At 41.0% G+C, this 19,644-nt stretch overlaps 2 protein-coding genes across 2 annotated transcripts in view; both read left to right on the top strand.

Moving 5' to 3' along the window:
- The window catches only part of LOC306700482 (uncharacterized protein), a 133,556-nt gene that overhangs the window by 81,818 nt on the left and 32,094 nt on the right, over nucleotides 1-19,644 (top strand). The window contains exons 12-14 of the mRNA XM_079165508.1: nucleotides 344-517; nucleotides 4,164-4,337; nucleotides 5,816-5,989. Of these exons, the coding sequence (XP_079021634.1) occupies nucleotides 344-517; nucleotides 4,164-4,337; nucleotides 5,816-5,989 (522 nt within the window). The remainder of the gene's footprint in view (nucleotides 1-343; nucleotides 518-4,163; nucleotides 4,338-5,815; nucleotides 5,990-19,644) is intronic.
- On the top strand, nucleotides 7,988-17,498 carry LOC306700490 (NACHT, LRR and PYD domains-containing protein 1a allele 5-like). Its single transcript, XM_079165518.1, has 8 exons — nucleotides 7,988-8,200; nucleotides 8,359-8,405; nucleotides 9,163-9,380; nucleotides 10,221-10,486; nucleotides 10,749-10,871; nucleotides 11,756-11,897; nucleotides 13,123-13,443; nucleotides 15,365-17,498. Exons 1-8 carry the CDS (start codon nucleotides 8,120-8,122, stop codon nucleotides 15,388-15,390), a joined length of 1,224 nt encoding a protein of 407 aa, XP_079021644.1. The 5' UTR covers nucleotides 7,988-8,119; the 3' UTR covers nucleotides 15,391-17,498.

Here is a 19,644-nt window from a genome sequence, read left to right as displayed (position 1 = left end):
TTGTCCTAAAATGTCCTCCTGACACATTTGGTATCTTTGTTAACTTTGTGTTCTTGAGTGGAATCTTCAATGAGTTTCTGTGTTTTTATGTCTTTGTGTTGGGCTGACATGAGTTTAGATGGAGCTGGCAGAGTTCAAGTGAAGTCACTTGGTCTTTATTGAAGCAGCAGCACGTTGTCATTAGTATTAATGAGAGCTCTTATTCACTTCTTGTGCCTCACAGTTTTTAACCTGCATTCAGCTCATGTGTTTGGAGTTTCCATTTTCTAAACGTCTCCGTTCTAAACGCCTGACACTGAATGAACATTGTCCTCTAAACTTACATCATTTATCCTTCATTCAGACTGAGGTACTGCAGGTTGTCAGAGGTCAACTGCTCTTCTCTGGCCTCAGCTCTGAAGTCCAACCCGTCACCTCTGAGAGTTCTGGACCTGAGTTACAACGACCTGGAGGATTCAGGAGTGAAGCTGCTGTGTGACCTTCTGGAGAGTCCAGACTGCAGACTGGAGACTCTGAGGTCAGTCCAACATTCTTTCCTCCTGTGCAGACATAAAGCTGATATTATACTGATCTTAAAGGACCTTAAAGCCTCAGCGGTAGTAAAAGTTCATTAACTGTGGCAGAGAAACGTTGAGCTATAGATTTAAATAAAACATATTTATTCATTTATTGCCTAACATTTGCTCCATCCCACATGGGATTACAAGACAACACTTTTTTCCAGACATCTTCTGGTCTTGAAAATACAAAACATGTAGAAGAAAATAAAAACTAAAACTTGGTAAAGAGCTTTTGTTTTCCTCTTCTTCAGACTTTCTGCAGATACCTGGCTAAGTTATATGTTCCACTTTTAAACAGCCATCTCAGTCTTTGTGCATCATCCATATTTATAAAATCTATGTTTGACTTACCAAACAAAGCATCGCAGTGTTCACGGTGAAAAAGGAGAGTAGAAAACACAATGGAACTCGTTGTTTATATCGTTTAGAGCAGTGATTCTCAACTGGTGGGTCGCGACCCAAAAGTGGGTCGTGGACCTTTGACTGGGGAAAAATCCCCAAAATCCTGTGCTTTTATTTTGAAGGGGATTTTTTATGCAGGAGTTATTCACACTCCTTAACAGTATTTGGTGTTAATGCCTTGTAATGCTAATATACACCCGCCATTTCACAGTATAGAAGAACACCCACAAAGTTTGTTTTCATCCTAAATGAGAGAAACGCAAGTACGACACCGACTACCTGAGGTATGGATTTTCTTACATAGAGGACAAAAACCTCAGTGTGTTTTGTGCAGCGAGGTTCTGGCACAAGAAAGCATGAAGCTGTTTTACTCGTTTACGTGAAACATGTGGGACGGGGACTTACAGGAACAATTTCTCTGCACAAGAGAGCTCCTACACTACGACTGCAGAGGACATTTTCAGCTCAGGTTCAAACTGCTCCATCTTTACATTAAATACATCTGAGAAGTTGAACATTCGGGTCGCGGCTTGTCATTAAGGGGTGATGGTGGGTCCCACAGCCAGACCAGTTTAGAACCACTGGGAGAAGAATGCCAGCACTAATTCTGAAGGTTTCTGCTTTTAGGGGAGTGTTTGGCTTGTGCTCTCGGTCGCAGTTTTCAACAGTTTTCAACAGCCCTCGTCCCACAGCAGTCTTCTGCAGACCAGTGTTATTGGGAACTTCATTTTACGAGACAGTGTCGTGCTGGTGTGTCCAACATGCTAATGAGCTGGTAGTCTGTTGCATTGGTTCCCAACTCAATTCAGCCTGACGGTCTGCCCCCCCCACAGCTCCAGAGATCAATCTGAGGGGTCACGAGACCGGTAACATGGCAGCAAAGAAGAAAAGAGAACCAAGTAATCTGGTTTTTGCTCTTGTTTTGTGAGATTAGGGAACATTTTTTAAATATTCTAGAGTCAAACTTTCTGTTACTCAATGGGAATAAAACTGAAGTCATTTTATTTGGACCACAGCATTTGACCAACATTATGTCTTCTCATCTTGACCTTTGACCTCTTCTGTTTAACCATTCAAATCAGGATTTAAGTGTGACAATTAAATCAATGAGGTAGGTAAATTAGGCTTAATGTTCAATAAGAATAAACCGAACATCTTTATTTTTTCAATTGTCATTATTTATTGCCTCGTGATCAACACATGCTCACTCTTCCATGTAGGTATGTTTAGTTCTTAAATGACACAAATATAACAAGTAAATACATGATGTATACAACTAATGCAAATTAACCATAAACATCAAATATCAGATGAAATAATCAGCATTAAATACATCTGTATCAATAAACTAGATAATTAACAAAGGCACAGGTGAATATGACTAAATCTATGGTTTAAATACACTTATACTGCCACCTAGTGGGAGAAAGAAACACTTACTTTGTGTGTCCTTACAGGCTACACTCTGCGTTCACTAAATCAACAGCACAACACAGTGGAAGCACAACTATCAGTGCAACAGCAACATCTCTGTGAACACAAACATGACTTTGATTAAACTATATCACGAACTGTGTTGCATCAAACAATGCACCGATTAATGGAACAGTTGATTATTGCTGTGTGCATTGATAAATGAATATTAAACAGCATGTAGTCAACTAGTGATGCTAACACACTCCCATCGGCCGAGATTTATTTATTTATTTATTAATTTCTTGCATACGGTCATTATATTGCCTTCACTTTTATTTTGAAATATTCTTGTTTCCGGGATACCTGTTGTGCTCTGAGTCTCGTTTTAAAGGAAAAAACAAAAAAGGGATTTGCAAAAACGAAATACGGCTCGTTATTTGACTTTGGTTCTTTGGTTTTTCCGTTTTTTAATTCAGAACCAGAAACGGAAATACTACCTTCCATTTCCGTTTTCCCGTTTTTGGTTTGAAACGAAAAACGAGAATACCATGGTATTCCCGTATTTAGTTTTTTTCGAATTAACGGTGAAACAGATGACTAAAACGTACACGGACCTGGTCGGCTCTTCTTCTGTCTCCTTAGTGGCCTTTTCCTCTCTGCAAAGAAGCTCTCCAGAAGTGTTTTACTCATTTTCGCTAGTTTGTGGGCTTCACTTTTGAGGTAACGTATCACGTGACCGAGACAAGCGTCTTGCCAAGTGTCAAGAGACTCAGGCGGATGAAATTGCGAGAGAATCCGGTCATTTTTCAAAATAAAACATAAAAAATAAAATCAATAAAACGGGAATAATATAATATTTATTCTTTCTGTGCGGCCCGGTACCGGTCCGCGGCCCGGTGGTTGGGGACCACTGGTTTAGAGAACACATCGGACGGATCGGCTTTTCTTCTTCTACAATGTAGACCAAGATAGTTTCAACAGTCGAAGGTAAAATACCAGATGACATATGATCATATTCAACATAATTCTCTGAACCATATTCAGTTTTTATCATCGTAAAAATACACAACTTTGGAAAACACAGATTCTGTAAAAAACAACAAAGTTGAGCTTTTTGTTATTAATAAAAGCCTGAATAAACCAAGAGTTACAGAACAATGTTCATAAATCGGTAGACTACCAACAAATATTTGTTAATATTATTATTTATTTTACATAAATAGAATATATTCTTGATTTTCATCTTGTATTCTCATCAGGTTTTCTTCAGTAAATGATAAAAGTTACTAAACACAATGAATAAATATCTCTATCACACAACAACAAATGTTTTCAGTATTTTGCTTTTTCATCATTTTTATGAATCTATTTGATGCTTAAACTGAAGCTGCTTTGATGTTATGACTCCACTATTCCTAAAATACATAACTTTTGTTCACATATTGTCCTAAAATGTCCTCCTGACACATTTGGTATCTTTGTTAACTTTGTGTTCTTGAGTGGAATCTTCAATGAGTTTCTGTGTTTTTATGTCTTTGTGTTGGGCTGACATGAGTTTAGATGGAGCTGGCAGAGTTCAAGTGAAGTCACTTGGTCTTTATTGAAGCAGCAGCACGTTGTCATTAGTATTAATGAGAGCTCTTATTCACTTCTTGTCACTCACAGTTTTTAACCTGCATTCAGCTCATGTGTTTGGAGTTTCCATTTTCTAAACGTCTCCGTTCTAAACGCCTGACACTGAATGAACATTGTCCTCTAAACTTACATCATTTATCCTTCATTCAGTCTGGAGTTCTGCAGGTTGTCAGAGGTCAGCTGCTCTTCTCTGGCCTCAGCTCTGAAGTCCAAATCGTCACCTCTGAGAGTTCTGGACCTGAGTGGAAACAACCTGAAGGATTCAGGAGTGAAGCTGCTGTGTGACCTTCTGGAGAGTCCAAACTGCAGACTGGAGACTCTGAGGTCAGTCCACGCTTCAGCTCCACGGATGAATCTTTACTACATATTATTCTTCCTCTACGTTTGTGGGTGTGAATGTGGTTCTATAACAGAAATAAGACTTCAACATTAAAATGTGGCACATTTCTACACTGATAATATTCTCACACTTAAAATGAGGCTAAACACGTGTATGCAGCAGATAAATACAAAACGCTCAACCAAAATATAATTCAAACCAAATGCTGATTATAATAAAGCCACAATTCAATTAGTTCAAAACCTGCATCCCTCACAGGCTGAATTAGCTCCAAACACTTGACTTTAAAGTGTAATAAAGTGGACTAACCCTCGGCTGCATGCACCATGAACACAAGAACCAGGTCCACTAATCTCCCACAGAACTCTAGAGAAAGACCAGTACATCTGTTGATGCTGTTCCTGAACGAGCTAAAGAAGATCAATCTATACTATTCCTATTTGTTTAATCAACCATTTAACCTCATTTATGTACAAACATAACTTACACCCATAAAGTTGTGAATTTCTTTTCTTCATATTTTATTTTTCCTGGACTAAATGTACGTTTTGTTCACCTGGGCGTGGCACCGTAGCGTGAGCTTCTGATGGCGTGTGAGCTCCGAGCATGAACAAAAGGTTTTATACTCAACGTGCTTTTAATTGCATTATTCTCTGAAACACCAGAGGACGAACAAACTAAATGAACTGTGAAGAATCAGGAAGACAACCAGTGTAACGCCATAAACCAACCTCCACAACCAAGAGGAGGAACTGTTATCATCTGTAAACTCATATCTCATATTCATGGAGACTTTATTACCTTCATACAAAACCTGTAAACAAGTCAAGTATTAAATGTGTTATAAAGAAACAAAGGTTGAATATGCTGTAAACTATTTGATTTGGCTGTTAAATATTTACTCAAATGTAGATTTTTAAGACCTCCTGTTTCTAAAGCATCTAAAACAATGTGTCAGACATCTAAATAGTGCTTTTATCAGTAAACTATTTGTGCCTCGTCGTAGCAAAGATTCAGAGGTGCACGACCAAGCGGCGCCACCACTTGTGGAGCCTTCGTGCAGGACTCGCAGGCCGTGATTACATCATTGTTGTGGAGCGTGCCGGCTTCACTGTGGCGAGTTTAAACTAAGCTTTTAGTCTGCAGTCACAAAAGTCAACCGTCTCGTAAAGAAACTGCAGTAAATGTCCAACGTTAGCTGTTAAAGTACATCACATGTTTGGTAAACGGTAATCTGTACACAGAAGATCATCTGAACTCATATTTAACTTGATAAAGTTTACTCTCTGAAGTGGAACTATTTATTGTGGTGTGTGTTTCTACTAATAATAAAATAGAGGGCGGATATCATGATGAAGATCTGCAGTAACAGAATGATGAAGTCAGCTCCACATTTAAAACATGAACACATCTGATTGGATTATAAATGGATGTTTATCTAAATCATTTATCCTTCATTCAGACTGGAGAACTGCAGGTTGTCAGAGGTCAGCTGCTCTTCTCTGGCCTCAGCTCTGAAGTCCAACTCGTCACCTCTGAGAGTTCTCGACCTGAGTCACAACATCCTGGAGGATTCAGGAGTGAAGCTGCTGTGTGACCTTCTGGAGAGTCCAGACTGCAGACTGGAGACTCTGAGGTCAGTCCAACATTCTTTCCTCCTGTGCAGACATAAAGCTGATATTATACTGATCTTAAAGGATCTTAAAGCCTCAGCGGTAGTAAAAGTTCATTAACTGTGGCAGAGAAACGTTGAGCTATAGATTTAAATAAAACATATTTATTCATTTATTGCCTAACATTTGCTCCATCCCACATGGGATTACAAGACACCACTTTTTTCCAGACATCTTCTGGTCTTGAAAATACAAAACATGTAGAAGAAAATAAAAACTAAAACTTGGTAAAGAGCTATTGTTTTCCTCTTCTTCCAGACGTTCTGCAGATACCTGGCTAAGTTATATGTTCCACTTTTAAACAGCCATCTCAGTCTTTGTGCATCATCCATATTTATAAAATCTATGTTTGACTTACCAAACAAAGCATCGCAGTGTTCACGGTGAAAAAGGAGAGTAGAAAACACAATGGAACTCGTTGTTTATATCGTTTAGAGAACACATCGGACGGATCGGCTTTTCTTCTTCTACAATCTAGACGAAGATAGTTTCAACAGTCGAAGGTAAAATACCAGATGACATATGATCATATTCAACATAATTCTCTGAACCATATTCAGTTTTTATCATCGTAAAAATACACAACTTTGGAAAACACAGATTCTGTAAAAAACAACAAAGTTGAGCTTTTTGTTATTAATAAAAGCCTCAATAAACCAAGAGTTGTAGAACAATGTTCATAAATCGTTAGACCACGAACAAATATTTGTTTATATTATTATTTATTTTACATAAATATAATATATACTTGATGTTCATCTTGTATTCTCATCAGGTTTTCTTCAGTAAATGATAAAAGTTACTAAACACAATGAATAAATATCTCTCTATCACACAACAACAAATGTTTTCAGTATTTTGCTTTTTCATCATTTTTATGAATCTATTTGATGCTTAAACTGAAGCTGCTTTGATGTTATGACTCCACTATTCCTAAAATACATAACTTTTGTTCACATATTGTCCTAAAATGTCCTCCTGACACATTTGGTATCTTTGTTAACTTTGTGTTCTTGAGTGGAATCTTCAATGAGTTTCTGTGTTTTTATGTCTTTGTGTTGGGCTGACATGAGTTTAGATGGAGCTGGCAGAGTTCAAGTGAAGTCACTTGGTCTTTATTGAAGCAGCAGCACATTGTCATTAGTATTAATGAGAGCTCTTATTCACTTCTTGTGCCTCACAGTTTTTAACCTGCATTCAGCTCATGTGTTTGGAGTTTCCATTTTCTAAACGTCTCCGTTCTAAACGCCTGACACTGAATGAACATTGTCCTCTAAACTTACATCATTTATCCTTCATTCAGACTGAAGGACTGCAGGTTGTCAGAGGTCAGCTGCTCTTCTCTGGCCTCAGCTCTGAACTCCAACTCGTCACCTCTGAGAGTTCTGGACCTGAGTTTCAACGAGCTGAAGGATTCTGGAGTGAAGCTGCTGTGTGACCTTCTGGAGAGTCCAGACTGCAGACTGGAAGCTCTGAGGTCAGTGAGGGGGTCCGAGTCAGTCCGTGCTGGTTCATAAGTGTTGTTAATAAAACACAGGGCGGTTTGCTCACAGTGAGGGTTTCCCTCCTTTTTCTCCCTTCAAGACCAAAGAATCAGAGATTTTACCATCGAGTGCAGTTCCTCTGATGTTTCTTTTCTTTAATTTCTCCACAAACAATAAAATAAAAGCTGACAAAGCAAAGACAAGCAGGTTTGTAGAAGTGGTGGGATTTCACAGTAGAGTGAATAAAGGTAGTTGGTTTTGTTCTCCTGTGATGTTTTTCTGCATCTAGACTGTTATTTCCTCTAATGCACGCTCACAACATGAAGGAGACGAGATCAAAAAGCAGATTAGTTGCTTCATATCAGGACTATGAAGCTGGCTAACTCAAAGAATGAACAATTATTTAAAACTTGATCATAACTTTTGGGATTGTGTTCCTCCCAACAGGTTGAATGACAGGTCGATCACTAAGAAACACAAACAATGTGAGTATTGAAAGAATGTCCCCATTCAAGCTATTCTACATTAAAATCTGATCTTAATGAGCCTCATCGTAACAAAAAGTATTTTTCAATTCTGTTCGAGCTGTTTGAAGAACTTTGTCTGCTGATGTTTCTCTTTCTCTTCTTCTCTCCATCAGGTGACGCCGACGGCAAACTGGATGAGAAAACAAATGTGCCCGACAAAGAGGTGAGGGAGCAGCAGCTGAAGAGCGTGAAGTTTATTTATTGAGGTTTCTCTGCTGAGTAAATGTAATTATTGTGTACCAGGGGAACAGAGGGCAGAGAACTGTGGCTTGTTACTTGATTTCTATTGAAATAACTAACTTTGTGCCTTCTTCATTCCAGGCTCCATTCTCATTCTCACCTGAACACACAGCTGAATCTTCATACAGGTAATCCTATGAAATACACTATTCCAGCTTCTTTCATGGTTCATCAAGTTGTGATTCTAAACGAAGGTCTGTTGTCTGTGGGGAGCAAGTCAAAGCAGGACCTGGACCGTATTTATAAAACTGGAGAATCCATATAAAAGACAAGAATCAGATTAATAAAACTGTGCATGCATTCATTCACGGTTCAGGTCCTGGTTCAGGTCCTGGTTCAGGTGGCTTTGAACACAAAAGGCGACATTGAAACGATGACGAACTGACAGAAGAACAAAGAGTCTGGGCCGGTATATGAATAGAGAGAGGTTGATGAGGGAATGAGATGCAGGTGAGGAGGTGGGCAGGGATGAGGGAATTGGAACAACATCTCAAGAACAATTGTCTTGCGAGTATGTTCACAACAAGTAATACATGCTGCTGATGCTCATAATCAAGAAGAATCTTCCCGGTAACGTGTCTGACCAATGACAGAACAGCTTTCTCTCACATGGCATTAGTCTTGAACTTCGCTGTGTGAACACAAACCGAGGGGCAAATGCAACCACTGTACGAAGTTAGTCTCTGAATCGACAACAAAGCAAACAAACTACGGGTCTGAAAACGCCCTAAATAAGAGTGGAGTTGTCCTCTGGGTGTCATCAAGCTTTACACTACGATCAGTTTCCCTGTGCTGCACATGGACACCTGTGAGTGAAAACAGATCATGTGACTCACAGGCCAATAGATGCTTCTTATATTTATTCGTCCTCTCCGTGTCCTACAGGTTCAGGTGTCCTGGTCCAGGTGTGTTCCAGTGTTCTTTGACTGGACTGGTGTTTGTTATGGCTCAAGAGGCAGAGCTGCTGTACAGGACTGTCCAATGGGATGAGGGCCTCCTCCAACCAGCTGGCAAGAAGGCTGCAGGGCCGCTGTTCGACATCAAGAGTTCTGAGGATGCTGCAGTCCGTCAGCTCCACCTCCCACACTGTGAAACAAAGCACGGTAAAGACATGGCTGTCTTCAGTGTTCAGGAATAAATCACCAAAACTACAAAGAGTATTAATGCGTAAAACTAGCTGCATCTGGTGACATGCAAAAAAATATATTATAATGGTGGTAACACTAAATGCACAGATCCAGACAGATCACATGTGGGGAAATAATGATGAATTAAAAAATAATAGTGAAAGGATAGGGGCGGAGTGGGAGGCTCCAGAGTCAATTGGCGAACACACTTCATGCAAACTCAAAAACAAGCGGTGATGTAAGCAGGAAATCAGCTCAATCTTCCGTTAGCTGTTAGCGGTTAGCCAACACTGACTAAAACAATGAAAGTGTGCCACAGAGCAGCTGCAGAGAGGTACTCAGCAGAGTGTGTACTGGTAGCTTCGTTAGCTGCCAAACTCATCGTCCATTCCGTTAGCCGTCAGGCCAAACACAACGCAAACTGTCCCTCCGCTGTGTCTCTTGCCGCATAGTAGTTGTTTGGGGGGTCGGTGATGCACTCAGCTGGGGTATCACTAGGGACCGGGGGTTTGTATGAAACAGGCAATAACAGTTGTTTTGAGGAAGTGTGAGTCACTGCAACCACAAGAGGTCCTTGAGAATGCAGCCATAACTGAAATATGATGCAGTCAGCTGTAGCAGAAGGTGAGATTAGCCGTGGACAGACACAGAGGTGCACACTCACTCAATCACAGGCACGCATGAGACCAATCGCATGATTCTCCTGGTGGAGAAAAAAATGATGAATTGAACTCAAGTGGTAAGAAATGAATTAGGTTGGGATGAACCTGTTTTATCAATAATAAATAAAGGTTTAACAGCTCTTTGCTCCCACAGCGTTGGTCTTTGACGGCATGTTGTCTGTCGTCCACATCACTGATGATGGAATGACAATCCTGGAGCCGCTGGAGATCACGGATACTCATGTGGTGGTGAAGGTCCCGAACCTCTCCGCTTTTGGCCTCGTCTGGGATTTCATCAGGAGGTTTCTGAACATCTCGCTGCCAATAAAGAGCAAAGTTCTGCTGTTCCTCCGACCCCCGTACATCAGGCATCAAATTCTCGATGTGTTTCTGCTGCAGGACAACATCCCTTTGCATGAGGTAAAGCTATCTGTCTTTTGTGCTCACCAGCAACTTAAACTCTTGTTTTAAGCCACAGCTGTTTCCACAAAGACCTGTTTGTTTGCAGTGCTGTAGCATTTGTTTGTTTTTATTGAGAAACATTTATTCTACGCTTTTATTCATTTACTTAGTTTATCCTCATAATATTTTTGTAATTCTAATGTTTAGATGTTCTCTACACATAAATTACCTTGATTATCTGAGCTTAAACTAAACTCATAAAAATGTCCCGTTAACGAAGGTTGCCAGAGATCAACAATCTGCGAATTACATCCGGATCTCCTCCGAATGTGATCAGGACATTTGCGTTGGTAAAAGGTACCGTGTCCACTGTGAACCTGAGGGATTCCATATACAGCCTACGGTGAGTCAGATCACTTCTACACTTCTAAGAGTCTGTGTCCACATTCAGTTTTATTCCTGAGCACCAGCATCTTTTTCAGTTTGTGTCTGTGGCAGTTCCCTTAGCTGTTAGCTGTTAGCTGTTAGCTGTTAGCCAAACACACCGTCCATAACAGTGAGCTGTAGAGCAGCGATCGAGAGGTACTCAGCAGTCCTGGTAGTTCTGTTAGCTAAACACACCAACTGTTATTCCTCCACTGTGTCTCCAGCCTCAGAGTAGTGTGTAGTGGCCTGTGTCCACATAGCATCTTTTCCTGAGTGCCAGCGTCTATTTTAATTCGTTCCCAATGAAATCTTTTTTTTTTTGACAATCTGCCTTTTTTGAGCGGCCGCTCCGGGTGCTTGAAGTTAAAAGCCTCTGAACTGGTGATGCTGGTGACGTCACTGTAGAAAATGAAAGAGAAGCTTGTTTTGTCTGTCTGTCTGTCCTGAACTTTAAACACAGATTATAGCTTGTGAGTGATTTTATCACCGTACACGTCGTCTCTGACGGATCGTCTTCCTCGTCTCTTAACGTTACGGCCGACAGATTGAGCATTCTCCAGCTCATCTATACAAAGTATGATGGTGCTCATGATGAAAAACAAAGTCAAACCAATAGATAGAAGCCCAAATAGATAATAAAAAGCAAAGGGGCGATGCTAGTGGATCATACAATGGTGGCTAGAGTGGTGAAATGTTGTCAAGATATTGTCATCGAAACAAAACAAACGTCTCGGAGTGTTTTTTCGATGAAACGCTGGGATGAAGGGATCCACAGAGACCGTCCAGAAAGAGACGCTATACTACGATTCACAATCAGTGAGGAAGCAGATACACATTCTGACTTCTGGTTCTTGTTTTCAGGGTAAACAATTTGACACGAGGTATGGACCGGATTTCCATCCGACATTTGAAGTTTTCCTGACCCCCAACATGGAGAGAGTGACTTTGTCGGTCCTGGACGAAGAGAGGAACGCAGTCTGGGAGCGTCTCGTATCACTGGAAGGTAAAGACGATCAGACACCCAGTGATGGACGAGAGTAGAACAGAACATTCAGGGAGCTCCACATCTCATATCATTCTTAATTTAGGCTGCAGTCTTTATGATCCGTATATCTAGAACAAAATGCAGGACAGCTGCAACTCTCTTCTGTCAAATGAAGGCTGAAGACTTTCCTGTTCATTAAACACTGTACTGTAACTTTAATTAGTGTATTTTATACCCGTTTTATGCTATTTTAGCTTGATTTTATATTGGATCTTTATTGTATTTAAATGTCTTTTTATAATGTCTCTTTTGCATTTTGGGCTTTTGATGTTTTATGTGAAGTGCTTTGAATTCTTGCTGAAATGAGCTCAATAAATGAACTTGCCTTCATGTACGGGTGCAACGGATCATAAAGCTCACGGTTCAGATCGGAGTCACGGATCTGATCAGCACAACAGAAGAAAGGAGCAAATATAACGTTTAGAGATCCCTGATCACATTTATCTGCTGCAGATTACCGATCATAGATGATCCATGTTGGCAGATTGTTGTTTGTTTTGTTATAGCAGCTGGTCTACAAGACTCCACCGTCCAAATACATCTATTCAACCGCTCTGAAGTCAGAGTAAACATCAACATGTTTCAATTTGATCCTTTCACACAATTCAAATGATTGATGATACATTTGAACACATCACGATAACATAATGGAACTGAATGGAACCTCCGTACGTTAGCCGTTAGCAGTGCGGCTAACGTTACTAGCTCTCATTTCAATTGCAACATGGATTTGTTGTTTACATGTAACATTACCAGAGATCAGAGAACAGAAAGCATAAATGATGATGTCCTGATTGTATATTTCTACGGATCAACAATGGTCCTTTACACCACTACTGACATGTAACACTACTGGGAACAATACATACATATAATATACTGTATATATATATATATATATATATATATATCCATTCTATCCTTTTTCTTTAAGGAGAACACGGGAAGTTATTTTCATAGCAGAAATGTGAGAAATAGCTTGCTGTAGCAGTTCAAAACAGACTTTTCATTTCTTTTGAGTCGGCTGTGGACGTGACGGTTGAAATCCTGAAGAGGATGAACCTCAACAACGAGGCGGAGAAGTTACAGAACGCAGGCCCAGGTGGGGGATCAGAGTGGTGTTAGAGAGAACTCTGATGTACTTCAGGAAATAACTCTGTTTGTTTGTGACTTTCATCAACAGCTGGATCAACAGCTGCACAAAACCCCCCTCCAACACCTTCCCCCAACATCACAGGCGGCGCTGTTTCACGTCTGATCGTAGACTCTCTGGATGAGCTGGGTGCCGAAGACTTCAAGAGGTTTCAGTGGAACCTCACTCAGCCAGTGCTGGACGGGTGTCGGCCCATTCCTAAGAGCCGTCTGGAGAACAAGGACCGGCTAGACACCGTCAGCAGGTTGATCAGCAGCTACGGCGAAGAGTCGGCTGTGGACGTGACGGTTGAAATCCTGAAGAGGATGAACCTCAACAACGAGGCGGAGAAGTTACAGAACTCACGCCCAGGTGAGGGATCAGAGTCGTGTTGTGCCGCGTTCACACCAAACACGTAGATTACATGCAAAATACTAAAATTCGCCTCATTTGCCTCATTCAAACTCTTGAACCCGAGAGTGCCCCAAATGGGCTCTAGAGGGGGGGCGAAGAGTGTACACATGTAGTACAAATCACTTTTGAGAACGAATGAAATGATATTTTAAAATATTTCAAAAACGTACATGACGAAGAGATTCTGATCAAATGGACCATGCACCTATTTTAATCACTCAAAAACATATATATATACACAAAGTACTTCAAGGTACTACAAGTACTACCACAATTTCACCTATTTCTCACCAGGAGAAGGTGAGCAATGTTCACCGTTATCGATCCCAGCCGCGATCTACGGCACTTTCACACACACACTTCATATCCCGGACCACGAGGAGAACAAACTGCATCGAACTATCGCCTCCAAATTATTCTACTTTAAACCGTTAGAACGTTACTATTGATCTGCCACAGATATCAACTCAGCCCATCATCATAAACATTGAAACGCTCCGTACCTTTTTGATGTTTCCTGGATGAAAATGAAAGAAAAAAAAAATATTATCCTTGTGGGCATTTCGAAGCCGTCTCTCTCCGCGTGTGTGAAAAAAACTGAGTCTCTAGAGCTTCCATAAATAAATAATAATAATAAGAACCATAAATCCACAGAACACAGGCCCAGGTGGGGGATCAGAGTCGTGTTGTGCCGCGTTCACACCAAACACGTAGATTACATGCCAAATGCTCAAATACTCAAATTTGCCTCATTCAAATTGTTCAGCCTTAAGGTGCGTCCACACCAAACGTAAAGCTAATTTTCTCGTGGCGTTACTCACGGGACCATTTGTGGTTATTCGCATCTTTTGCGTGAGAGGAGGAGTGGCTTATCGCCATGGAAGCCGTTATCAACGAAGCCATTTCTTTCCTCCATCAACCATGGAAGAAACAACCTCTACTTCTGCTTAGTACGTGTTGTGGAAGTCCCAGATATCCAGAGAAACTAAACGCCGTCTTGTCTGGTTCATCACATCATCCAGAGGAGTATTCACTGTTTACTACAGCTGGATGAACACAAAATAAACACATTCTGCTGTGATTTAACTGCAATAATCGGACATAAAGGGACGCAGAAATAACTACATAATGATGAAGATTTGTAGAAAGTCTGAATTCATGTTCTGTTAGTTCTCTCCTCAAGACGACAAGCAAATAACTTTTAAAATACTTGTTTTCTCAATGGAGCTCAGATCGATCGGTGCTATGCTATGCTAACATTGTAGCAGCTCCATCAACACTCAACTGAACGTCATCTAGCCGTAAATACTGCAGTGTGGTTTTCATCGTTTGTACCATATGGTTTACACACACACACACATTCATACACATAGTTTGGTCCGGTCTCTACTGATATGAGGGATCGTAGAGCTCTGAACACAGACGGATACAGGATCTGTTTCCTGATTCAACAACAGCAGGACGTCAGTGATGACAGGAGGAGCATCTCAACGCTGACAGGCTTTAAAGACACAGCGTCACTGTGTCTTTAAAGCCTGTCAGCTTCATGACAACGTGTTATTTGTGTTTGGTGTGAACACGGCATGAGACTAAACTACAAAGTTTAGGAAAAGATCATGAAATGCTTAGTTAGGTTAAAGAAGAGGTGAAATACTTCGTTAGGTACGCAAAGTGTTGACGATGTCCCACAGCGATTACACTCCAACTAATCGTCTGTCACAGACAACATGATGTAACCTACAGCACATTACACAGAAACATGTTTTAAACCTGAAAAATGGATATAAACTAATTACCAATCACTGGTTAACTTGAAGATAAGAAAGAGGTAATAAGTCAAATGTATAAAATAACACATACTGTAACTTCTCTCACACAGATGATGCTGATGTTGGAGAGACTTAAGAGAACAGAGGAGCACATGTAACACTACTGGGAACAGTATGTATACATATACTGTATATATGTATATATACTGACGCTGAAATGCAGTCGTTCAGAACAAAACACAGAGCAGATAAAGCACGAGACGTGATGGACACGGTGAGAAGAAAGGGATCTGAAGCCTGCTCAGTTCTGATCAAGAAGATGAACCAAGAACTGTGGAGTGATGATGATGATGATGATGATGATGATGGTGAATCTCTTCAACAGTTGTCTCACATGACTTATTGTAATCTTTAACGGTGTTCTGGTCAGTAGGTGTTAAATTAAAGTAACTTAAAGAGGCTACAGGGATCTGTGGCTCTCCAAAGCGTGCGCCTGCTGCACACGTGTCCTACACTGAGTGCAGTCCGAGACACACACACACACACACACACACACACACACACACACACACACACACACACACACACACACACACACACAGTCACCATATATGGTCAAATTTTAATACATACAGTAATTTCAAAACGCACACACAAAGACGATTGACCATTGTAACCTTTTTATATGAATTGTATGAACCATATGAACTATCATGGACCTCATGTTTTTGAATGGCTTGAAGGTCACTTCCTGCTTGGGGACGGAGCTCCTACCTCATGAAGGTAGCAGTCAGACAACCTGCCTAAAGACTACATGTGTTTAGAAGTTTACTCTGTTATATCATCTAAGCTTGGCAACAAAGCTCATATAATCGGTTGTTACTGTGATATCATGTTGTCATTGTGTTGAACCTAACAGTGAGCAAGAGTGTCATAAGTCCAGAGTGAAGGTAGGAATCACTGAATTCATGCTATAAAGCAGGGGTGGCCAACCCGCGGCTCCCGAGCCGCATGCGGCTCTTTGCCCGGTTTCATGCGGCTCTTACGTTCATATCGAAGTTTGTATTTGTGTTTTTTTAATGTTCGTGTTCGCTTCGCTTGAGTTAAATACGGTATTTTCGTCAAACGCGCATGTGCGGCCACAGATTACGTTCCTCGTCGACCCATTTAACGCCGAGACGGACTGTTTGAAAGCCCCGCTAGTCACAGATGAGGATGCGGCTGAGTTGGAGATGATCGATCTTTGTGAGGAGGACCAACTCAAACCTGCTTTAAGGGACGGGACCATTGAGTTCTGGAAAAGTGTGCCAATGAAAAAATACCCCAATGTCAAACGGGCTGCGCTTAAGATACTGTCAATGTTTGGGTCAACATACGTCTGCGAGTTTGTTTTCTACCCTGAAACACGTGAAATCAAAGCATCCATCTGTTCTGACTGACACCCATGTGAAAGAATTGCTTCGAGTGGCAACAACGGAATACAAGCCAGATTTGAAGAGGATTGTTCAAGGCAAGGAATGCCAGAAGTCCCACTAAGTAACATGCATAGTAAAAGAAAAACACTCTTGTAAATTATTATATTTTTGTTTGTGGACTTGGTTGAACTGAGAGTTTGTCTGTGTGAGACAGTGCACACAATGTTCATTGTTGAACATGACTGGCCTGTGGTCTTAGGAGTCAATTTCTGTCATTATCATGTTGGTGTGTGACCTTTACAATAAATCTGGCTGAGCAAAGGTATGTGTGTGTGTGAGGAAGGGATAGGGTGATGTTCATGTGTGCCCATGTGTATGATGTGGCTCTTTGCGGTAACACAGTAAAAAATGTGGCTCTTGGTCTCTGACTGGTTGGCCACCCCTGCTGTAAAGGAAGAGGTCAACTAAAGGCCTGAACCAGCCACATGGCCTGTCGGGGGGGTGCAGCGCTCCCAGCTGTCTCTCAAGACGGACACGTGAGGGCTGCACTTCCTCCAGGGCTCAGGCTGACACTAACCTTTGACTTTGAACTATTCAACGCTCTTTGTTTGGAGGCTTGTGCGCTGGCAGAGGAAAGGGAAGGTGCAAGTCTTCATCGTGTTACATTGAATTTAACTTTTCTCCGGACTTTTGTCACAACACTTTGCTCACTGGTGAAGCTTTGATTCTATTCGGGTGTTGCAAACTGTTTGGGAACCATTTTGTTCTCTATAGTTGTAACTAAAGAAATATACTTTGAATTGATTTAAATAAACAAGTTAAAGCTTAACTATTTTCTACGGCTCCATCTTTTCAGAGAGAGAGAGAGAGAGCAAAATAAGACGCTAGATCTATGAAGAGCTTTGTGCTCTTGTTCCATCAGTGGTGTAATGTAACTCAATACGTTCAGTGTTTCAGGAAGTCATGTTTTTGGGAGTTGAAATAAAGGGTGACAGTGGTGTGCAGCCACAAAGAGGAGTTTGCTGTACTTGTTTATTCCGGCGCTCCTACATTGGTGACCCTGAGTCTACTGGACGTTTCCAGAGACCAACATGATCGCGCACGCAGTTCAGCTCAAGCTGCCGGAGTTTTGGGAGACGCAAGCATCCGTCTGGTTTGCTGAAACTGAAGCACAGTTCGCTCTCAGAGACATTACCGCGGATGCTACGACATACTATTATGTCGTAGCTAATGGATCAAATGCTAGCTCTCCTACAGTAAATCCCCCAGTGTTGCATATGCAGCGTCAAAGTCCATGGACTCTTTCAGAGTTATTTCAACAACAGCTTGAGTAAGATGCCCCCTAGTGGTGGGGAACATGTACATAGTTTAAACAGGTGGTGTCAGAAGTACTCTGAGAAGCTCCGCCCACCTCCTCACCTCATTTCTAACCCATCTGGATTTTTCACGCCGCCATTTCTTAACATCTTTTAGTCACCTATTAAAACAAGTATTTGGCATTTCAACAGTTTAGAATAACTTCATGTTGTTGGTTCATCATATTCCAGCTGTCTTTGCATTTTAAAACTACAAAAGGTTAACGTGACCGAGTTGGTGACTAGCTTATATGTGAGGTCAACTGGGCTGCTAACCATCACATATGACACAGGTTTGTTTCAGTTCCGTTTGTAATGCATATTATTTAATGGAGAAGTTGTTTGTCATGTGAAGCTTATGTTGCTCATTAGATAAGGGACACATCAGTGGGGACTGTGTAGAACGTTTTCATCTCTAGAATCTGTCTCCACGGCAGCATCTTGTGAGCAGTCCCAACCATCACCCCTTGATTCCTCAGACTCGCAGGATACAGCCATCGTTCCAGAAAGCCCTTCTGGAAAACACCAGAGGCTGGATACAGAGGCTAAGCACGTGAGCGCTGACTCACCAACACCAATACTTTATTGTGACACATTGAAATCTGTTCCTGATGAAGATGGCAGACTTGGAGGTTTTATGTTACATGGTCTGAAGGCATTGCTGAAGTCGTGTTTCTTTATTTACAGCATTTAAAGCCTCTGGAAACTCAAATCCACAACTTCTAATCATGTCATTGAGGGTCTCTTGTACATAATATAGGCTTCTACAAAGTATTACAAAAGTATAAAAAAACAGTTTTATCCAAAACTAATCTGAAATACTTTGATGCTTACTAATGTACAGAAGACCCTAAATTACATAGTTTGGGTTGAATTACATGGATATATTCCTAACATAGTGAATTGTTCTTCATTGTGTTTAAGTTGGTGGAATCCATTGTTACCAAGACATCTGGTGGTGAACTTATAATAAATGAATACAACTGAACCAAGTCCTTGGTGGATGAAAGCAGAAGGAAAACGGTGAACATACGAGCAGCTGACCTGACAGAGAGAAATGGGTCATTTACTCATTGTTTTTAGTTCGCCCTTGTGTTCTCAATCTCTCTCATTAAATCCTGGGAATATGACTGAAACATCCTTTCTTCTTTAATGTTGCAGTACATCACCACCCAGACAGGTGAAAGAAATGTGTGCCAAAGGAATGGTGGCCTCCTTCCCCGACCTCAGGGAGCCTTACTCTAAGAATGGCTGTGAGTTACACACAGTAACGGTTGTGCTCATGTGAAATGCTCTATTGAAACATTTAGAATTCTACCAGAGCATGTTTCTCAATTTGAAACGTTACTAATGAAGTGTCTGTTTTGTTGTCCTTTCATCCTCCAAGCAGCATTATTGTGATGGCGAGAGTGGGACTGGGCAGCTTGCCTGGAGGATTACAACTATTCAGAGATGCTCTGCTAAAGACAGACGTCATCATTGGGAGGTGATCCTGTAGTAACACTGGAAGAATGTATGCAGAACGAAGCAGTCACAAGAGCACTGATTGTCTTTGTTGCACATCATGTTTCTCCAGCCAATAATAAACACATTTATCTTAAAAGTTAGGTCAAATCTGAG

The sequence above is a fragment of the Pholis gunnellus genome, assembly GCF_910591455.1.
Source record: "Pholis gunnellus genome assembly, chromosome: 8".
NCBI lineage: Eukaryota > Metazoa > Chordata > Actinopteri > Perciformes > Pholidae > Pholis > Pholis gunnellus.
This window is presented reverse-complemented; position numbering and strand designations above follow the sequence as displayed.

What these genes read in the sequence shown, in the direction of transcription:
- LOC306700490 (XM_079165518.1), top strand. Translation starts at nt 8,120, where the DNA reads ATGTTTCTCTTTCTCTTCTTCTCTCCATCAGGTGACGCCGACGGCAAA. An exon ending in ACACTGTGAAACAAAGCACG is followed by an intron (nt 9,381 to 10,220) that starts GTAAAGACATGG and finishes TTGCTCCCACAG; the next exon opens with CGTTGGTCTTTGACGGCATG. An exon ending in ACAACATCCCTTTGCATGAG is followed by an intron (nt 10,487 to 10,748) that starts GTAAAGCTATCT and finishes CCGTTAACGAAG; the next exon opens with GTTGCCAGAGATCAACAATC.